This window comes from Tamandua tetradactyla, chromosome 7 (assembly GCF_023851605.1).
Source record: "Tamandua tetradactyla isolate mTamTet1 chromosome 7, mTamTet1.pri, whole genome shotgun sequence".
Taxonomy (NCBI): domain Eukaryota; kingdom Metazoa; phylum Chordata; class Mammalia; order Pilosa; family Myrmecophagidae; genus Tamandua; species Tamandua tetradactyla.
Window position 1 is genome coordinate 8112794 of NC_135333.1, and position 18541 is coordinate 8131334.

An 18541-nucleotide genomic window follows, 5' to 3' on the forward strand; every position below is an offset into this window, starting at 1 on the left:
TCCTGACATTTCTCTGTAGAAGAGCAGCTTTTCTCTTAATTTACATCTAGCAATTCTGAGCTTTCAATCTAATTTAGGGCTGTCTTAAATCAGGCAGATAATATTATATCTTTGTGGCATTTTACAGTTTAGGATGTACTTTTACATTGGTTTTCTTATTTGAATCTCAAGTGATTTTTTGAAATAGGATAAATATTTTTCCACTCAACAGATGGGGAAGTTCAGACTGACTTACCTAATGTCACTTGGCTGGTTATTTATTGAACCTGTTCCCTGATACAGTCCCCTGCTCATTTCCTTTTGTTTTCAAACTATCAAGATTTAATAAATCATTAATACAGTTTGAGATGCCTTTTTTGCTATTCCCCTGGTTACTTGGAGCGCATAAAGGAAAGTATAACAAACATATCAAAGCAAGCAAACAAAAAAAAGGCATTGTCAAGAAGTGAATTAATTTATCTTCATAATAGAAACCTAGGATTACTAAAATAAAACCAAATGTAAGAAGAGCTGTCATTAGAGTCGTAACTACCTGTATCTCTTTATGTACAATTATTTAATTCTCTAGAAATAGATGAAATCATGGTTTGAGGTTGGCTCATTGAAAGTTGAGCTTTTCTTCTTTGTGAATTGTGGTTAACAGGTTGACGGGGTTGTGCACGGAAATGTAATAAGCTGAATAAAAATGGTGCATGGCAGAAAACTTGAAACAATATTCAGTAGGAAACTTCATGATATATCTGGACTCTGTAGCAGTCATGAAGAATGAATGAGGTAGATATGTCTACTGACAGACAGTGTTCTCCAAGACATAGCAATACATTTCAGAATGATAATTGGTACACAGTGAGACTCTTAATGGAAAAAACACTCAAAACCAACCCATTTATTTCTATATGAGCATATTTGTGTGTGTAAATGCATAAATAAAGGCCAGGAAATATCACACCAAAAAGCCAAGAGTGTGCATGTCTGAAAAGAAGAGTTAGTATAAAATTGTCAAGACAAAATTTTCGATTTTGTAGTATTTTGAAGTTTCTACAGTGGAAATGTTTTTATTTGTGATTTAAAAATATGGAATGACTTCTAACCACAGGAAGTATTTAATGGGATATATATATATATAATTTACATTATTGTAAATCCTAGTGAAATAAATGCTGATTTAAAAGATACATGTGATAGGTGCACGGGCGGTGCAGTGGTAGAACACTCGCCTTCCATGTGGGAGACCCGGGTTCGATTCCCGGACTGTGCGCCCAATTTAAAAAAAAAAAAAGATGCATGTGATATCATGTGGAAATGGTTAATTCCTGGATAGTTCTGTGAGGATTTTACAGGGAACGCGGGATGAATGGGGCGTCATCCTCCAAGAATGAGTAGGCGTGCCGTATGAGGCGGCCTGGAGCCGGCTATTTCAGAATGAGGAAGGAGACACATGAGCGAGGGCACAAGACGTTAAAATGGAGCGGCTTCTTGAGATGCTGTTTCAACATAGTGATAACAAGAGGGATGGTCTTTGGTGGCTTGTAATAGTCTCAAATTATTGGTTACAGTTCAGTTAAGGTAATTACATGTTTCAATAGGTTTTTAAGTGAGTTAGGCAGATACATCTGTGGAAGCCAAATGGTTTGATGGATACCTCAGTTGGAAACCTAATTGATTTTACATAGCATTTCCAGTGCCAACAAAGCCAGATGCTGCCTTGTGCTGAATCCTGAGCAATTATTTTCCCTAAGATTAGGTGTTCACCAGGCAGAGGAGAATAAAGACAAGTTTGTTTGTTTAAAAGAAGCTGCTAGCTTAAGATTTGTTACCTGTACCAAAGTTCACAGATCCTGATAAAGTTGGTGTTGTCTTCATATATATAAGAAAAATTATTAACCTCCTGCCTGGGTTTTTTTGGGTACTATTCTGGGCAGCATACGTCATCGTTTAGACAGACTGAATCACTTTTTCTGACTTAATTATGCCTGGGTAAATAATACTAATTCTAGTAAATGTATATGAGCAAGGGAGGTGTACATGCTTGGGCTGCAGTTTTTAGTTTTATGTTGTGATCTGAGCTGAGTGTTTTGAAGTACCTGTAATGTAAAGCGTACACATAGCATTTCTCATATGACTTGAGAGCACGCACATTGTGAAATTGAAGTTTTAAAAATTACCTGTCTCAGTAATAAGACGTGAGAACAAAATTAAGGTGAAGGAAAAGATAACTTGAAAATGTTTGTGAATTGGCACTTCTACTACAGGTATATATAGAATGTTCTATCTTATTTTGCTGAGCCTGATGTTAGGAGAAGTAATTTTGGTATGGGGTCATATAATTGGGCTTTGATTAATAAATGTGACCCTTTATTCTCCAGTCATTCAGCTTTGATAGGGTAGGGTGGTTGTGTAGGAATAATGACCTAATATAAATGCTATCAAACGGTATAACCAAAAATTTCAAGGTTATTAGCAGAAATACACATCTAAAGGAGAAATTCTTTGGGTGTTTTATTTTAAAAAGTGAGTTATGGAAATAATATGTTACCTAAGATAACTAGACCACTTTTCTTTAGAGCAAAATTGACAGTACTGCAGAACTCTGGTTTGCATTGTTTTAAGTTTTCCTGAAAGGGGAAAACAATATCTTCTTGCTATCTCAGCTCTCCTGTTACATTTGTGCATGTGTGCGGTGTATGCATGTGTGCTCCATGCATGCGTGTGTAAGACAGTGTGAGAGAGAAGATAGAAGGAGTCAGAAAAAAATGTTTGACTCGGCCATATGAAAGAGAATTGCCTTTGCAGGCTTGTCAGCATGTTTATTTCTGTAAACTCTTACTTTCTGAAAGGATATTTGTAGCAGACCTGTAACTCTGTGGAAAAGAGGAAATGAGTTTGGCAGGATTAATTCATTCCAAACCTATGTGGCTTTCAAGGATTTTGAAAATAAGTGTAAGATAGTGTAGCTATCCGTACTTGAACATTTTTGTCAACGTGAGTCAAGAACCAATTTAAATACGTGCATGGTGTAAACTTTTAAATATGACTTTCTTTTAAATTTTAGAACATTCTGGATTTTGTGAACAGGTGCATACTTATAGACTTATGGTTTCAAACATTATTTCTCCAAAAGAGAATCCATCTAAGCATGATTTTTAAAAAAAAATGATACTTCACCAACACCACAAATGGAGAGCAATGCCAGTATACAAAATGAGCTGATGATAAGAACACACTTATTTTGGGTTCTTGTTATATTCTTAAAACTATGCTAAGCTCTTTACATATTATCTCATTTATTTTCCACAACAACCTTGGAGAGATAGTCTCATTGTTATCCCATTTTTCAGAGAAGGAAAGCAAGGATAGGAAATATTAACTGCTAGTAAGTGGTGAAGCCATCAGGATTCTCACTGAGGTTATCTGTTTATAGAACCTGTCCTAACCATTATGATTTATCAACTCTAAAGCAGTTATGAATATTGACACTACATGTCCACTAGTGGGCTATAAAAATGGCTCATACAAACTTCTGAGAGTAGGTTGTTAAATATTTGGGATTTTGGGGGAGACCATTGGTACAGTGGAAATATTTTATACCAAAGAAATGGGAAAATCCTACAGATCAGGGCTGTTTTATTTTTGAGTGGGTTTACCAGCACAGCATTTAATAACATAATATCCCATCAGTAGTTCAGCCCAGCATGATTTATCAGAGTATTTCTGCTAAACTCTTACATTTTAAATTGAGAAATTGAGATGAATGAAATCAATGCTTCTAATACAGATTATTTTCCCAGTAGTATTTGTCTTGATCTGAAGAGAAGTTGTAATTAGTATAGCTAAAACTTAGAATATTAAATTTGAAAGTATTCATTAATAAATTTCATAGTAGAGGACCGTGCCTTCCCAAGCCTCCATTCGTCTATCCGAGGATTTTTAAGAGAAAGCCCTGTCTAGCAGAGTTTAAAAGCCATAGCTGTGCTTAGATTTGAGATTCCTTTGACGATTGGCTAAAATATTCTGAGGAGAAACAGGAAATGTTAGGGTTGGAAAGCAGACACACATGAAAGGAGAGGGATGGAGGAATTTAGAGAAGGAAAATTCATTTGAAAACAAACCAAAACATGGTGCCAATAAGGTTTGTGGGATATGAACGAGGTTCATGGATTTCCCATGTGCTGCTTTTATCTATAAAATGATTTTAATAAATACGTGAACATTATCCATTGTGATTTTGATTGTATCACGTCACATTATTCAACTTACTGTCCTAGTGTTCTTTTTCTGATGAAACATAGTCTTGCATTTTATCATTGGTTGTTCTAGTTTGCTAGCTGCCAGAATGCGATATACCAGAAACAGAATGACTTTTAAAAAGGGGAATTTAATAAGTTGCTAGTTTGCAGTTTTGTGTCTGAGGAAATGTCCCAATTAAAACAAGGCTATAGAAATGTCCAATCAAAGGCGTCCAGGGAAAGATACTTTGGTTCAAAAAGGCCGATGAAGTTCATGGTTTCTCTCTCAAGTGAGAAGGCACATGGCGAACACAGTCAGGGTTTCTCTCTCAGCTGGAAGGGCACATGGAGAACACAGCGTCATCTGCTAGCTTCTTCTCCTGGCTTCCTGTTTCATGAATCTCCCCGGGAGACATTTTCCTTCTTCATCTCCAAAGATTGCTGACTGGTGGACTCTGCTTCTCGTGGATACATTGTCCTACTCTGCTCTCTCTGAATCTCTCGTTCTCCAAAATGTTTCCTCTTTAATAGGACTTCAGACACTAGTCAAGACTCACCCAAATGGGTGGAGAACATGCCTCTACCTAATCCAGTTTAACAACCATTCTTGATTAAATCACATCTCCAGGAAGATGATCTAATTACACTTTGAAATATGCAGTACCGAATAGGGATTAGAAGAAACGGCTGCCTTTACAAAATGAGATTAGGATTAAAATATGGCTTTTCTAGGGCACGTACATCCTTTCAAACCAGCACATTGGTACATTTATAATGAGCCTCTGTTATGGGATTCTTGCTGTGAGCGTCTGCCCATACCTGTCTGGATTCCAGTCTGGATCCTACCTACCTCAAGCAGAAGTGTGGGTGAATTATGATGCATCTGTTCCTGATTGGGATAGTTCTCTCTAATTCACCGATTGATTCTTATCCTGTCTCCTTTACCTTGCTAGCACTCTTTTGAGATTTTTTACAATTTATGGGGTTATGGATTAGAATGAGGACATAAGAGAAAAAAAGAGAAGGGAAAAACAATGAATAATGAGAAAAGAAAGTAATACACACACATACACAGAGCACAAGCTGTATTACTACTCCCCAAATTAGATGCAAGATATCACGTCCAACTTTGAGCAAAATAAACCAACTGCTATCTTTGTACCTAAGGAGAAGCATGGGCAAAGAAAGTTTTATACCAATTTAATTTTATGTTTTTTAACTTCAATATTAATTTGAGACATGTTATTTTTCATTCCTTTTTATTGTATGTTAGTAGGCTGCTTGGTAGGTTAGAGATGAGTGCTCTAGAATCATAGAAATCAGAATTTTAATACTAGCTTATGAATTTAGTAACTCTGCAAATTTGAAAAACTAACCTCTCTTCTCTGTTTTCTTGTCCACTTAATGGTGGTAATAGTCCTTTCTCTAGGTGACCACAGGAGGTGTTGATAAAGCTCCATGTGTAATGCCTATCAGGGTAGACCTTCATTAAATGATAGCTGTTGTTATCCACATTAAAAAAAATGTATACTGTTTGATCACTATAGAAAATGTCTCGTGATTTGGGAGCTCATATTAGGTGACAAGCACTCTTGCTTTTTCTGTAAATAAAGCTAAAGTATTTTAAGATAAATTAGGTCTGGATGATTGATTTCAATGATGATGGTGATGATGGTGATTTTTCCTCCTCTTGAACAGAATGTCCCACCAGATCTGTCCATCTGTACCTTTGTGTTGGAACAGTCCCTATCGGTCCGGGCCCTGCAGGAAATGCTGGCTAACACAATGGAGAAATCAGAAGGGGCAAGTACCTCATTTATGTAGAATTGCAACATTTTAATGAGCTCAGTTACTTTCTTTCACAGGTGCTGGAGTTTTTTGCTTGTTTTTTTTTTTTGCTGAAATAAGTCATTAGCTTTGACTTGCAGCTCCCTTAAGTTTGACTTTGTTCTGTTTCATGCAACAGATCTGTAGTGTCTTAAAGAAATTAAACATAAATCCAACTTCCAGCAGCCCTGTGTCACTGAAACTTATGTTTTTTTGGTGCATAGTTTAAAACAGAGCTGTTCTTTGAGAATTTGTGTGTCTCCGTACGTTTTTCAGAGCTGTTAGTACTATTTTGACTGATCGCTTTTTGCATTGTTGTTTGTCATAGCTTTTGTTTTATTTTCAAATGCCTCTAACCATGTGATGCACTCTAAGCTTCTTTATGGCATGTTAAATTTCATGGCACTGTTACATATTTTAAATGATGAAATTATGATGATACTGATTTAGTCGATTCTAATTTCTCAAACTAGTCGTTTTCTTCTTAAAAACGGAACTTCCTATTTAATGCCAAGATTTTTATCTGAAAGCCTATTTGGTTGTTTAATGGTTTTACTATCAGCCTTGCTAGGACTGATTTCTGGGATGTTCTCTATTCTTAACTGATTAATTAAAGCAGGAGGATGAATGAGCAAAGTATTGTTTCATGTTACCACATTCCCCCCACGCTCACCTTGGTTACCATAATTACAGCAGTGTGTGGTTTTAATAAACTATACTAGTTTGAGGTATAAAATTGAATGTTTTCTTTTGTCGTTCTTGGCCTACACTTCATTTTTATTTTTCTTAATCAGTATTCCTGCCCGGAAGAGTAGATATTAAAAAAAAAAAAGATAATCCATGGTTCAATAGAAAAATGGGTGATTAGTTATGATATTGCTTTATTTTCATTAGTCTTGCAGTTTGTTTGCTTTCATTCTACATAGAGTAGGATTTTAATTGGTTTGTGCATTACTTTTAAACTCATTTTATACTTTAACTGTATTACTGTACATGTGAAGTTAAATACAGTTAAACTGTATTTAACTGTACATGTGGAGAAGAAACCTTAGTGATTTTTATTTTAAAAGCTCATTTTACAGGACACGTATTTCAATTTTCACATTCATTTTTAGTTACATTGCAAATTACTGTGTTAAAATGTAACATTTCTTCTAGAATTTCTATTCTTTGTGCAAAGCTTATAGAGTAGATTCAAATTAAGAAGCTGTAAATTTTTTCTCAATGAAACTAGTTTAGTTTCTACCTGAGATGCCCCCTCCTGATTTTTAAGCACCACTGAGGCATACCAGTTTTGAAGTGCAAATTTTCTTTAAAAAGAAAAATCGTTTTTCTTTTACATTAGTATCTAGAAAAATATGTATTGCTTTTGCAACTTTTGTAGATACTGACTTAGGACTAAGTTGCCATAAATGTAACTTTTATATTGTTAAGCTGCTTTTTCTAAATTTAATATCTTGGAAAAGGTGTCTACTCTTCCATGCAGTGGAGGGGTTAGACTGTGCAAGCTTGAAATTTTCTCTCTGTAGGAAGTGATTTGAAATGCTGTTTTAAGATGTATGTTTTTATAATATGTATTAGTTAGAACTTGGAACCCCAAACTCTTTTTATTTTGCTAAATTTTATTTTGTGTTATCTAACTTGAATATTTAGAGAGAATGTTTCTATTAGAGATAAAGCGATAAATCATGTGATGTTTGTGGACCACCATTTTATAAAACCCAGGACAGCTACCATCTGACATTAATTAGAAAATATAATTTAAGAAAAATTTGCTGCAGGAAGAGAACATATTTCATTGAGCTGAATTTCACTTTTAGCCCTCCGTAATCTTGAGAAGAAGTGATTCTTAAAATAGTTCAAGGGGTTATAATCTCTTGGAGAAAACAAAGTTTTTTTTAGTTTCCAAGCAGTTTTTAGTTTATCTAGTGCTTTTGCTCAACTATTTAACAACTAGTGTGGCCTGGGCATTAATTAGAATGATTCCCAGACATAGCCAAAGGAATTGTCCTGGAGACCTCCACTGTGTTTGTGGATTTTGCATGGAATCCTGGAGGACTCCTGAAATGGTCACCAGTATGATAAATGAGTTTTTAAAGATATGTTTGTTTTTAAACATTGAGGCAGCAATTTCAGACAAGTAATTGCGTTTAAGATGATTTTGGTGAAATAAAAGAAGATGAAATTCAAGATCTACTCTCAACTGCATAGTAGGTATAAGAACGTGGATTTTAGAGCAAACTTGCTGAATTTTATTCCCAGTGACTTTAGGCAACTTACTTTAACCTCTCTGTGTCTAAGTTTTCTTATTTATAAATGGGGAAAACAATTGTATCTCCATTATAGAGTTATTGTGAGAATCAAGTAGGCTAATATAAGTGATGTGTTTTAGAACAGTACCTGACACACAATAACACTATGTGTACAATATTGTCATCATTATTATAATTTCCATTTTTAATATAGCTGAGTAAGCCACTACTAGATCTAACCCTTCTTCAGAAAAAGACTTTAAACTCTGAACAAAATATTAAAGACAAAATGAACAGTAAGCAAACAAAAACCTAACAACATGATGCCATCATAGAGTAAACAAAACCAGGGAGATTCTGGAGAGGAGTCAAACAGGGAAGATTGTGATGATGCAAGGTGAGTGTCCCAGTTTATTAGTTTTTTTTTTTATTAAACATAACCACATACAAACACAAACACTCCTACCATATGATCATTCCATTCTTGATATATGATCAGTAACTCACAATACCATTGCATAGTTGCATATGCATCATCATGATCATTTCTGAGAACATTTGTTCTCAATTCAGAGAAAGGAATAAAAAGAAAACAAAAAATTTCATATGTACCATATCCCTTACCCCTCCCCTTACTAGCATTTCAATCTACTAAATTTACTTTAACATTTGTTCCCCCATTATTTATTTATTTATTTATTTATTTATTTATTTTTTTTTTAAAGGAAAGACAGAGAGAAGGAAGGAAGGATAGAAGGAAGGAAGGAAGGAAGAAAGGGAAACATTTTTTAAACATTTTCTTGTTTTTATTGTATTCTGTTTCTCCGTTTTTGTTACATGGGCTGGGGCCGGGAATCGAACCGAGGTCCTCCGGCATAGCAGGCAAGCACTTTGCCCGCTAAGCCACCGCGGCCCGCCCCTATTTATTTATTTTTAATCCATATGTTTTTCTCATCTGTCCATACGCAGATAAAAGGAGCATCAGACACAAGGTTTTCACAATAACACAGTCACATTGTGAAAGCTATATCATTATACAGTCATCTTAAAGAAACATAGCTACTGGAACACAGCTCTACATTTTCAGGCAGTTCCCACCAGCCTCTCCATTACAACTTAACTAAAAAGGTGACATCTATTTAATGCGTAAGAATAACCTCCAGGATAACCTCTTGACTCTGTTTGGAATTTCTCAGCCATTGACAATTTATTTTGTCTCATTTCACTCTGCCCCCTTTTGGTCGAGAAGGTTTTCTCAACCCCGTGGTGCTGAGTCCCAGCTCATTTTAGGATTTCTGTCCCACATTGCCAGGAAGGTCCACACCCCTGGGAGTCATGTCCCACGTAGAGAGGGGGAGGGCAGTGAGTTTGTTTGTTGTGTTGGCTGAGAGAGAGAGGCCACATCTGAGCAACAAAAGAGGTTCTCTTGGGGGTGACTCTTAGGCCTAATTTAAAGTAGGCTTAGCCTATCCTTTGCGGGGTTAAGTTTCATTTGAACAAACCCCAAGATTGAGGGTTCAGCCTATTCCTTTGGTTGTCCCCGCTGCTTGTGAGAATATCAAGAATTCTCCACTTGGGGAAGTTAAATAATAATTCCCCTTTCTCACTATTCCCCCAAGGGGACTTTGCAAATACTTTTTTATTCACTGTTCAAATCCTTCTGGGATTTATTGAGGCATCACTCTGGACAAACCTACAAAATCTCATGCCCTACTCATGGTTCCATGTACTTAGGGTATTCAATTAAGCTGTCCACATAAGTTATATTAGGAAATGAGTGCCCCAGTTTTAAGGCTTATAGCTTAAGGGTGGACTGAATTCAGGCCCTTAGGAGTGACTAAAACTCAGTCTTCCTGAGGAGAGTTCAGGGCCTTTGGAAAGCAGGAGAATAATCCTGGACAGGAGAAAGCCAGAAAAGGGGAGCCCCAATTCTGCTGACTCTCCAGCTGATGCTTGAATAATATATGTGTGTGGGGCAGACAGCAATCTCCACAACTGAGAAGACTGAACTGAGATTTGAGCTGCTGCCCAAAACACGGTTTGTAGTCTGAATCCAACCAAGTTAATTCCCTGTGAAAACAAAAGCATCACCATTCTTCAGAGGACTAGAACAAAATCCAGAGTGGCAGCATTAGAGCAGGATAGGATAACTTCCAAGATTGCTCATAATACAAAGTATGAAGAGGTGACCCAGTTTCAAGAGAAAAGGCAACCACCTAGAACAGCCCTGAAATGATCCGCGCGAACAAGGATTTAAAGAGCTATTATTACTAGACTCAATGACATAAAGAGAAATATGCTTATAGTGAATGAAAAGATTCAGAACCTCAACACAGAAAAAAAAAATTGTTCTAAGGAATCAAATGGAATTCCTAGGACTGAAAATACAACATCTGGAAAGGTTATATACCTAGTGTAAGTGGCTATGAATCCACATCCAATATCTATGCTCTTGAGCTCTATATTACAGGATCTCCATGGCATAAGACAAGAGTGGTGGAAGAGCCTGGGGGTATATCAGTATTAAAGCAGTGGGCAGAGGAAGATGAGGCCTCCAGAGAAGACCCTGGGAAGATACAGCCAGAGAGGTATGAGGAGACCAGGAAAGAACAGCCACAGAAGCCATGTGCAATCGTTTCCTTTGTCTTTTGCCACAAATTACAACAAATTTGGTGGCCTTAGATAACACAAATTTATTATTTTACAGTTCTGAAGATCAGGAGTCTAAAATTAATCTTACTGGTCTACAAGTCAAAGTGTTGGTAAGGAGGTGTTCCTTCTAGAGATTTTTGGGGAAAGTCTGTTTCCTTGCCTTTTCTAGCCTGCATTCCTTGGCTTGTGGTCCCCTCTTCCATCTTCGAAAGCAGCGTAGCATGAGGTAATGCATTCACAGGTTCCAGGGATTAGGACGTGGAAGGTTTGGGTGGGCATTATTCTCCTGACAACACAGTGGAAGTACAGAGGTTCAGTAAGATGCTGTTGATAAGATAAAATGAAAAGCAGAGAAGTCTAGTTAAGTAAGGACTGAAAAGTGTACCTTGATTTGACAGGAGCCTGATGTTCCTGCAAAACAGCCAATGCTAACGTCAGTATGTCCTATGGACATACTAATTCATAGATGACACACATTTTACATTTAAATAACTTGGAAGAATTTTCATGATTTGTGGCAGTTCTAGAAAAGTGGATCTTAATATTTCTATCTGCATTCTTCTAGTGTTATCTGTCCATTGCCACTGCTTCTAAAAAATTGTGTCTGTTCAAGCCCTTGGAAAGATAGACCAAAAATTCGAAGTTTTAATGTTGAATATGCTGTGCTTGAGGGTTTTTTGTTTTTGCTTTTGTTTTTTTTTTTTGCTTGGGTAGGCACCTGGAACCGAGAACTCTGCCTGCTGAGCCACCATGGTCCGCCCTGTGCTTGAGTTTTTTACTGATGTGTTTTTTTCCCATTTGCTTTCTTTTTATTAAGGAGAATTGAGAGTAGTGTGGAGGAAAGAGAAAGTGTTGACAAATTTTGTTTGTGGCTCCTATAATAAGAATTGTGATCTCTGCATTATTAAAAGTAGGTTTCTCAGCTAGGTGGGCAGATGACTCACTAGCAAAAAGTGAAGTTAAATACCACCAATGTGAGGGAGGGTATCAATATAAAATATTCAGAATTCTTCTGTATGGGGTAGTCATCTCTTCTCTCCTACTTATTTATTCAGACATTTATGTATATCAGTGTGGACACATAGGTATTTATTTTCAACTTTGGGTTATAATCCAATACTGGGTTATTTATTTTCTTGCTCAAATTGTTCCAGCTTTGGCTCTTGGCAGTACTTTCAGGTTGTTGGCTGGGGCCCTTTGAGATGTGCTGATTCTTTTGCTTTCGAGTGCTTCCTTATTCTGACCTTAGGAGATACACAGGCTCTTCATGTATATTCTTTGCCCAAGTCGTAAAGGTAGCTATTTTCCAAGGAGAGCTTGCTCCTTTTTTTTTTTTGGAGACTGGTATTAGGAACCAAGATGTGAGCACTGGATGCTTAGTCTGATAGTTTAAATGTGTATTTCTTTAACATATAGCTAGTTTTGACTCAAGTACAGACCTCTCTACTATATATCAAACTATATTATGAAACTACAATAATTAAACAGTGGGCTTGAGACAAGAATAGACAAATATGGAATATCATAATGGGTCCAGAAACAGAGTATAGAATAGGATAGATAGAACAACCATTTCAGAGTCATGGAGGTAGGATGGATTATTCAACTGCTGCACACCATTTGGGAAAAAAAAATCAGATTAGACAATATATTTTTTAAAAATATGTAGATAACTCCTTTTCTCTCCTCTCGAGTTATCTCTAACCCTTCATTTAGTAGATTGCTCTTTTGTAAACAGAAATTAAACGTTGTAAATGATACCTGAGTCTCCCTGACCTGAAATATAGACAATAAATAACAGATACATAAAAAGATTGGTAAAAATATTATCCTGAAATTATCTGAGGATATTAATAAGGACGTGGTCTAAAAATCTGGGCCTGTGGAAGGCTTTTTCAAAACATACTTCCAAAGCCAGATGTCACGAAAGAGATGACTGAAACTTTGACCACCTTATATTTAAAGCATGCGTCTGTAAGAAATACCACAAATGAAGTAACAGGTATGTGGCTAAATTAGAAAAAGGTGGATATTATGTATTTATCAATTAGGGTGATTTCAGTTGCACATAAGAAAAAACCTTGACTCATGTAGCACAAAAATAAGCACACATCTATCTGTCCAAAGGAAGAGAGAACCCAGATTAGTCGGATCTGGATTAGTTGATATTAGTTGATAAGGTTTACGTTTTCTATAGTCCTCTTTTAGTAGATTTTCTATAGTTTTGTTTATAGAATTTCTGTAGTTCTCTTTTTATAATCTTGTCCTCTTCTGATGTTTGGTTGTTAGGCTGGCTTCCCTCATGATTATAAGATGGCAATAGCAGTTTCAGGAATGATAGCCAAATTTGATATCATAGGTAGAAAGAGGAGCTGACTCTCTTTACTTCCATTTATAAAATTTCCCAGAACCTCCTGGTCAAGTGACCCAGTGTCGCATGCCCACGCCTAAATTATTTACTGGCAAATAAGGAAATGGGACCATTGTAACTCGGTTAGAATATGGGGAGAGAGAAAAGGAGAGGAAAGTACACCTCTGCAATATTAGGTTCTTTTATTAGAAGAAGGAAGGGGGATGTAGATATAAAATGAATGTTGGATAGGTTTTAAAACTGCCCACCATAATACGTAGCAATCACATGCTCAATAGACATCTTATGGCTTAATGAGTAATAGTTATTTACATTTGGGATCTTCCAGGTTCTCGAATTAGTGCCAAATTAGTGCCGCACTAGACCCAGCAAATTAAATCCTTACTTAGGAAAAGAAAGGCCAGTCTGTGCACAGGTGTTTCCATCCTGAAGAGTCCATTTCCTTTGCCCACCCCACTGATTGATGTAGATTTCATTCGTGAAGAACGTGAAGATTTGTTAACTTGCTCGTGATTCAGAGATAGATAGGAATGCTCTTGAGGATCCAGCAATTTAACAGTGAAGAGAGATGAGCAAATAATACTACAGGGTGAAACGCATTTTTATAGTAAATAGTTCCCTGTGAGCACAGAGGAGAGGTTTTCTCATTACTGTCCCAACACTACCCGCTGGGATCCGGATGTGTACATCACACCTTAAATGGCTAATGTCCCCAGCAGGTGAGAACTGTGAAAAGCTTAATGAACTCTTCTGTTCATATTGTAGACAGTATGATGTTGCAAGCTATTTATAGCTAAAATGATAATCCCCACAATCTCTTAGAACCTACTATTTTTTTTTTTTTCCCTGGAGGCTGGTCTCTGTTTATATTCCTGTTCAGGAACATTCCTGGTAAAGCATTAATACTGCTTCGGGAAGGAACTATAATGTCAAAAAATTAATGATTTTATTATCATGTCTAAAGGCTCTGGTATATACATATGACCTGCCCTTCATCTCTGAAGTTCATGTAGAGAGTTACAAAAGAATGTGGCTATTATCTCTTGAAGGGTTTTATAGTTAAAAAATATTCATTAATTGACGACTATGTAGCTATCATTTATGTGAATGTGAAAATTTGTCTGTGGTTGAAATATCCAGCTTTCTATTTGTAGATAATTTTTTGGCTTTACTGACCATCTGTCTTTAGTAGGACTACCTTCTACCCAGAATCTAAGGATGCTACACATTGTTATATATTTGAAAGATGTGGTATCCATGAATTCCAGAGACTAGCATCAAACTTAATAAGGAGGTCAATTTAATTTGCATGTAATTTAATCACTATGGCAAGTTATGCACTGTTTTAGATTATGAATCTTGAATGTATAGTTTATTAAATTTGGTGACGGTCATTTAATTTGGACATCTTCCTCAAAATTTTTCATGCATTCATGATTGAAAACTATTTTCTACTTTACTGTTTATGGTAGCAAACGAAGCATCCTCAGATTTCTGTTTTGTTTATAATAGAAACATATTTTCATGTGTCAGTGTTTTATAGCCAATGAATCAGATGGAAAATTTCTGTGATAAACTATTGCTGGATTTACCAGCAATTGAAAGATATTCATAACCTATTGATTCAACCACCCACCAATTTTTATTCTTCTAAAGTTCTAAATTTATTTTCTTAAAATATTTTAGTCTAATTTGATGGAATACTTTCTTCCTGCACCACTCTTTATTAAATAGCACTCCTTCCACTACTCTCTCCAGATCAACTAGCATTCCTCACCCTTGCTTTATTTTTCTCTAAAGCAGCTTTTTATTTTCTAACATATTATGCACTTCTGGTGTATGGACAACGCTCCCCATTCGAGTGTGAACTTGATGAAGGAGGGCAGGGCTCTTCGGTCTGCTGTGTTCACTCGCTATACCATAAGCACCTAGGACAATGCATGCTTCATATTTGATATTCAGTTAATATTTGCTAACTGGAGAGATTGCAATATAGAATTTACTCACCATAGTCTAAAAATCAAAGAAAAAAGTGTGAGAAATTATATTTCTGCCACTATTGCAGTGATTTTTGAACACAAGGTACAGCTTTTGCCCGTTAGGAGCGGCTGTTTTTCACCTTGCTTCTCTATTGTGGGAGAAAAGCAATGTTTTTGGAAGGGAAAATGAGAATATAATTATATATACATGCATGCATCCATGTTTTCCTGGCAGAGTCTAAGGATATGCGCTGGTTGCCCCCACGGGATCACTACTAGTCCCCCCTTTCGCTGTCCAGAGTGTCCCAATTTGGATGACAAGCTGTGTGGTCATCCTACTCATGCGTATCTTTGTGACTCTGATGAAAGTTACTTCACCTGTCCCCAGAAAAATATGCATATAGTATACATGCATGCAAAAGGTTGCATGTAATTGCAGGGATTTGAAGGTCTTATAAATGAGGCTAAGCCTTGAGCTGTTGTCAAATGCCCTGAGAGGCTATACGTATTGGTTTCCTAAGGCTACCGTAACAAGTTACCGTAAAGTAGGTTACGTAAAAACACGGAATTTGTGTTGTCACAGTTCTGGATGCTCGAATCTGAAAGCGAGATGTCAGCAGGGCCGTGCTCCCCTGAAGATCTGGGAAAGGATCTGTTCCAGCCTCTTTCCTTGCCTCTGGTGGTTGCCCACAGTCCTTAGTGTCCTTTAGCCGGGGGCAGCATTTCTGTAATCCCTGCCTCCATTGACATATGGTCTTCTTTCCTGTGTACGTGTATCTGTGTCTTTCTCTCTGTGTCTCAGTTTCCCACCCTAATCCAGTATGACCTCATCTTAATGAATGACGTCGTCACAGGTCCTGTTTCCAAATAGGGTCATATTTGCAGGGTCTGGCCGGTCATGAATTTGGTGGGGGGTATGCTATTAAACAAACACAATTACAAATCTCTGCCACTAGTTGCAGAGTATGAGAGAAAGCAAGTTGAATGGCAAAGACTAGAGTGGGATTGGCACAACTTGATTAGAGAGACCAGATGGAGCATTCTGACAGCATCAGGGCAGTTCTGGAAGTGCAGGCAGATTATTTTCATGTGGCTTCCCATATAATTGTAAAGCCATTAGCCCTTACGACCACATAGAGTTGTGGTAGAATTCTTTACTGGAACAAGCAACCTTCGAATTGCCCTTTTGCAAGTGACAGAGTGCAGGCAGCCACCCACCAAAAGTACAGAGAAGCATCTCAGTATTATGTGCACTGAGTTCTGTAGTTCTAGAGAAAGTGAACCTGATGTGAGACAAGAAGAACACGTTGAAAGCATTATATTATCTGACAAGACAAGGTATTCTAAATCTAACACATCAGTGAGAATAGAAAGTCCAAAGATAGAGATACGTTTGTCTCTAATCAGTAGCAGAGACAACAGAATCAACTAGCAAAGCAGTAAAATCTAATATTTCATAGGATGGGCGTAATTGCATTCGTTGACTCTACAGTTCCTTCATTAGTAACTATGTTCTAGACTCTGTAAGATAAAGTTTGAGAGTATGGGGAAGTTGAGATGTCTCATCCAGAACAGGAAGTAAATGGACTGTTTGCATCATAAATATAACCACTCAATAATTTTATTTGTTGAGTGAAAGAATAAAAACAAGATATGGGAGTTCAAAGATAGAAACTGATACTATTTTTAAGCACCCGTGGCTTGGAAGTTATTTTATTTTAATAGCTTACTGGGGGAGAGAACTGTTAGTATATATTACTGTTATAAGTAGGGTAATTAATTCTATCATTTATTTATTCATGGGCTATGCCCCTGTATTTCTGGAATGGATTTGATGTTGAAGCTGTTAATTGCCTATGTATTCACATTTAGTAGATTTGCATACAGTTTGCCCAGAAGGAGGTTTTAGTTCCTTTCAAAACTCTATTCCATCTTTGGTTAGGAAGAAATATCTGCGGCTGGGCAGATTCAGCCAACAAATGGATCACTTTCATGGCATTTTGCCAAGAATTGTCAAGGTGTTTGCCTGAATAAATTCTGCTTTCAGGGCTTTTAACATGCCTGTAATGCTTGTGCAGCTGTCCTCTGATCAGATTCTTCTGAATTTTATTGTTGTCATGTGACCTCAGTTCTTAGGAAGGAATTTAAAGCTTTAGTTTTTCTTTATTTCTAGCTTTAGTTAGCTCTTCATACTGTCCATTCTCTATCCAAACTGGATTCACTCTTTGAATATGCTCCATTTTACCAGCTATGTACTCTTGCCACACTAATTCCTCAATCTAGAATTCTGGGCCTTTGAAAATCGAAGCACATCCTCCTCTATACCTGTCTGAGAATGTGTCTTCCTTAACCCTTTCATGATCACCCTAGTCCGAAGTAATGTTCCACTCATGGATTCTCATATCACTTGTTCAATTTTTTTCTATTCTTTGTCTCATATTTTGTAATGTAGTTAGGTACGCATTGTAGACACCTTCTTTATATTAAAATGTTTTTTAAATTATTATATTTATTTTTTTGCATCCAGTATTTTTTCATAGTAAGAAGATCTGGAGTTTGTAGGAGTTTATTATATGGAACTTATTATTATTCATACGAGGTCCTACCATAATTTATTTAGGGATATTGTCTGTGATTAGAATTTAAATTTATTTTTCCCCAATGGCTAGGCCATAGTCCCATCATTATTCATGATTGATTTCTTTCCTTATTCGTTTGTGATACTTTCTTAAATCATACATTGAACTCATACACATTCTAAGATGTGTTACTCTGAGTTAAATATTGTGTTAACACAGCGTTGTCTATTGTGCCAAACAATACCGACTTGAACACTGTATTTTAGAAAATGTTTTAATATCTTAATAGGGCTAGTTTCACCTCATTGCCTTTTTCCTCCATAGATTGTTCATAGTCTCCCTGCCTATTTATTCTTCCAAATGAAATTACTTTGGGTATTTAATTGGATTTACTAATTCTGATAAGTAGATAATATGGAAGAAGAGAGGCATTATGTTAGTTACTTAGCAGCTATCCATGTGAATTTGTTAACAGTAAAGTTTAAGCAAGAAGTATTTTAACATATTCTCTGCTTAAAAAAAAGGAAGTATTGGTAATTTTGAGTTAGAAAGAGAACATATGCTCCTGAGAATTTGGACAGATTCAGAAAGCATTTAAATAGTATTACAGGAACTGCTCCTATTCTAAAATAGGAGTAATTTAAGCAGCAGTAGA

The 18541-nt window shown here is 36.5% G+C and overlaps 1 protein-coding gene across 1 annotated transcript in view; it reads left to right on the forward strand.

The window, feature by feature from the left end:
• The window catches only part of RYR2 (ryanodine receptor 2), a 779580-nt gene that overhangs the window by 267580 nt on the left and 493459 nt on the right, over positions 1–18541 (forward strand). The window contains exon 3 of the mRNA XM_077168436.1: positions 5925–6029. Within this exon, the coding sequence (XP_077024551.1) occupies positions 5925–6029 (105 nt within the window). The remainder of the gene's footprint in view (positions 1–5924; positions 6030–18541) is intronic.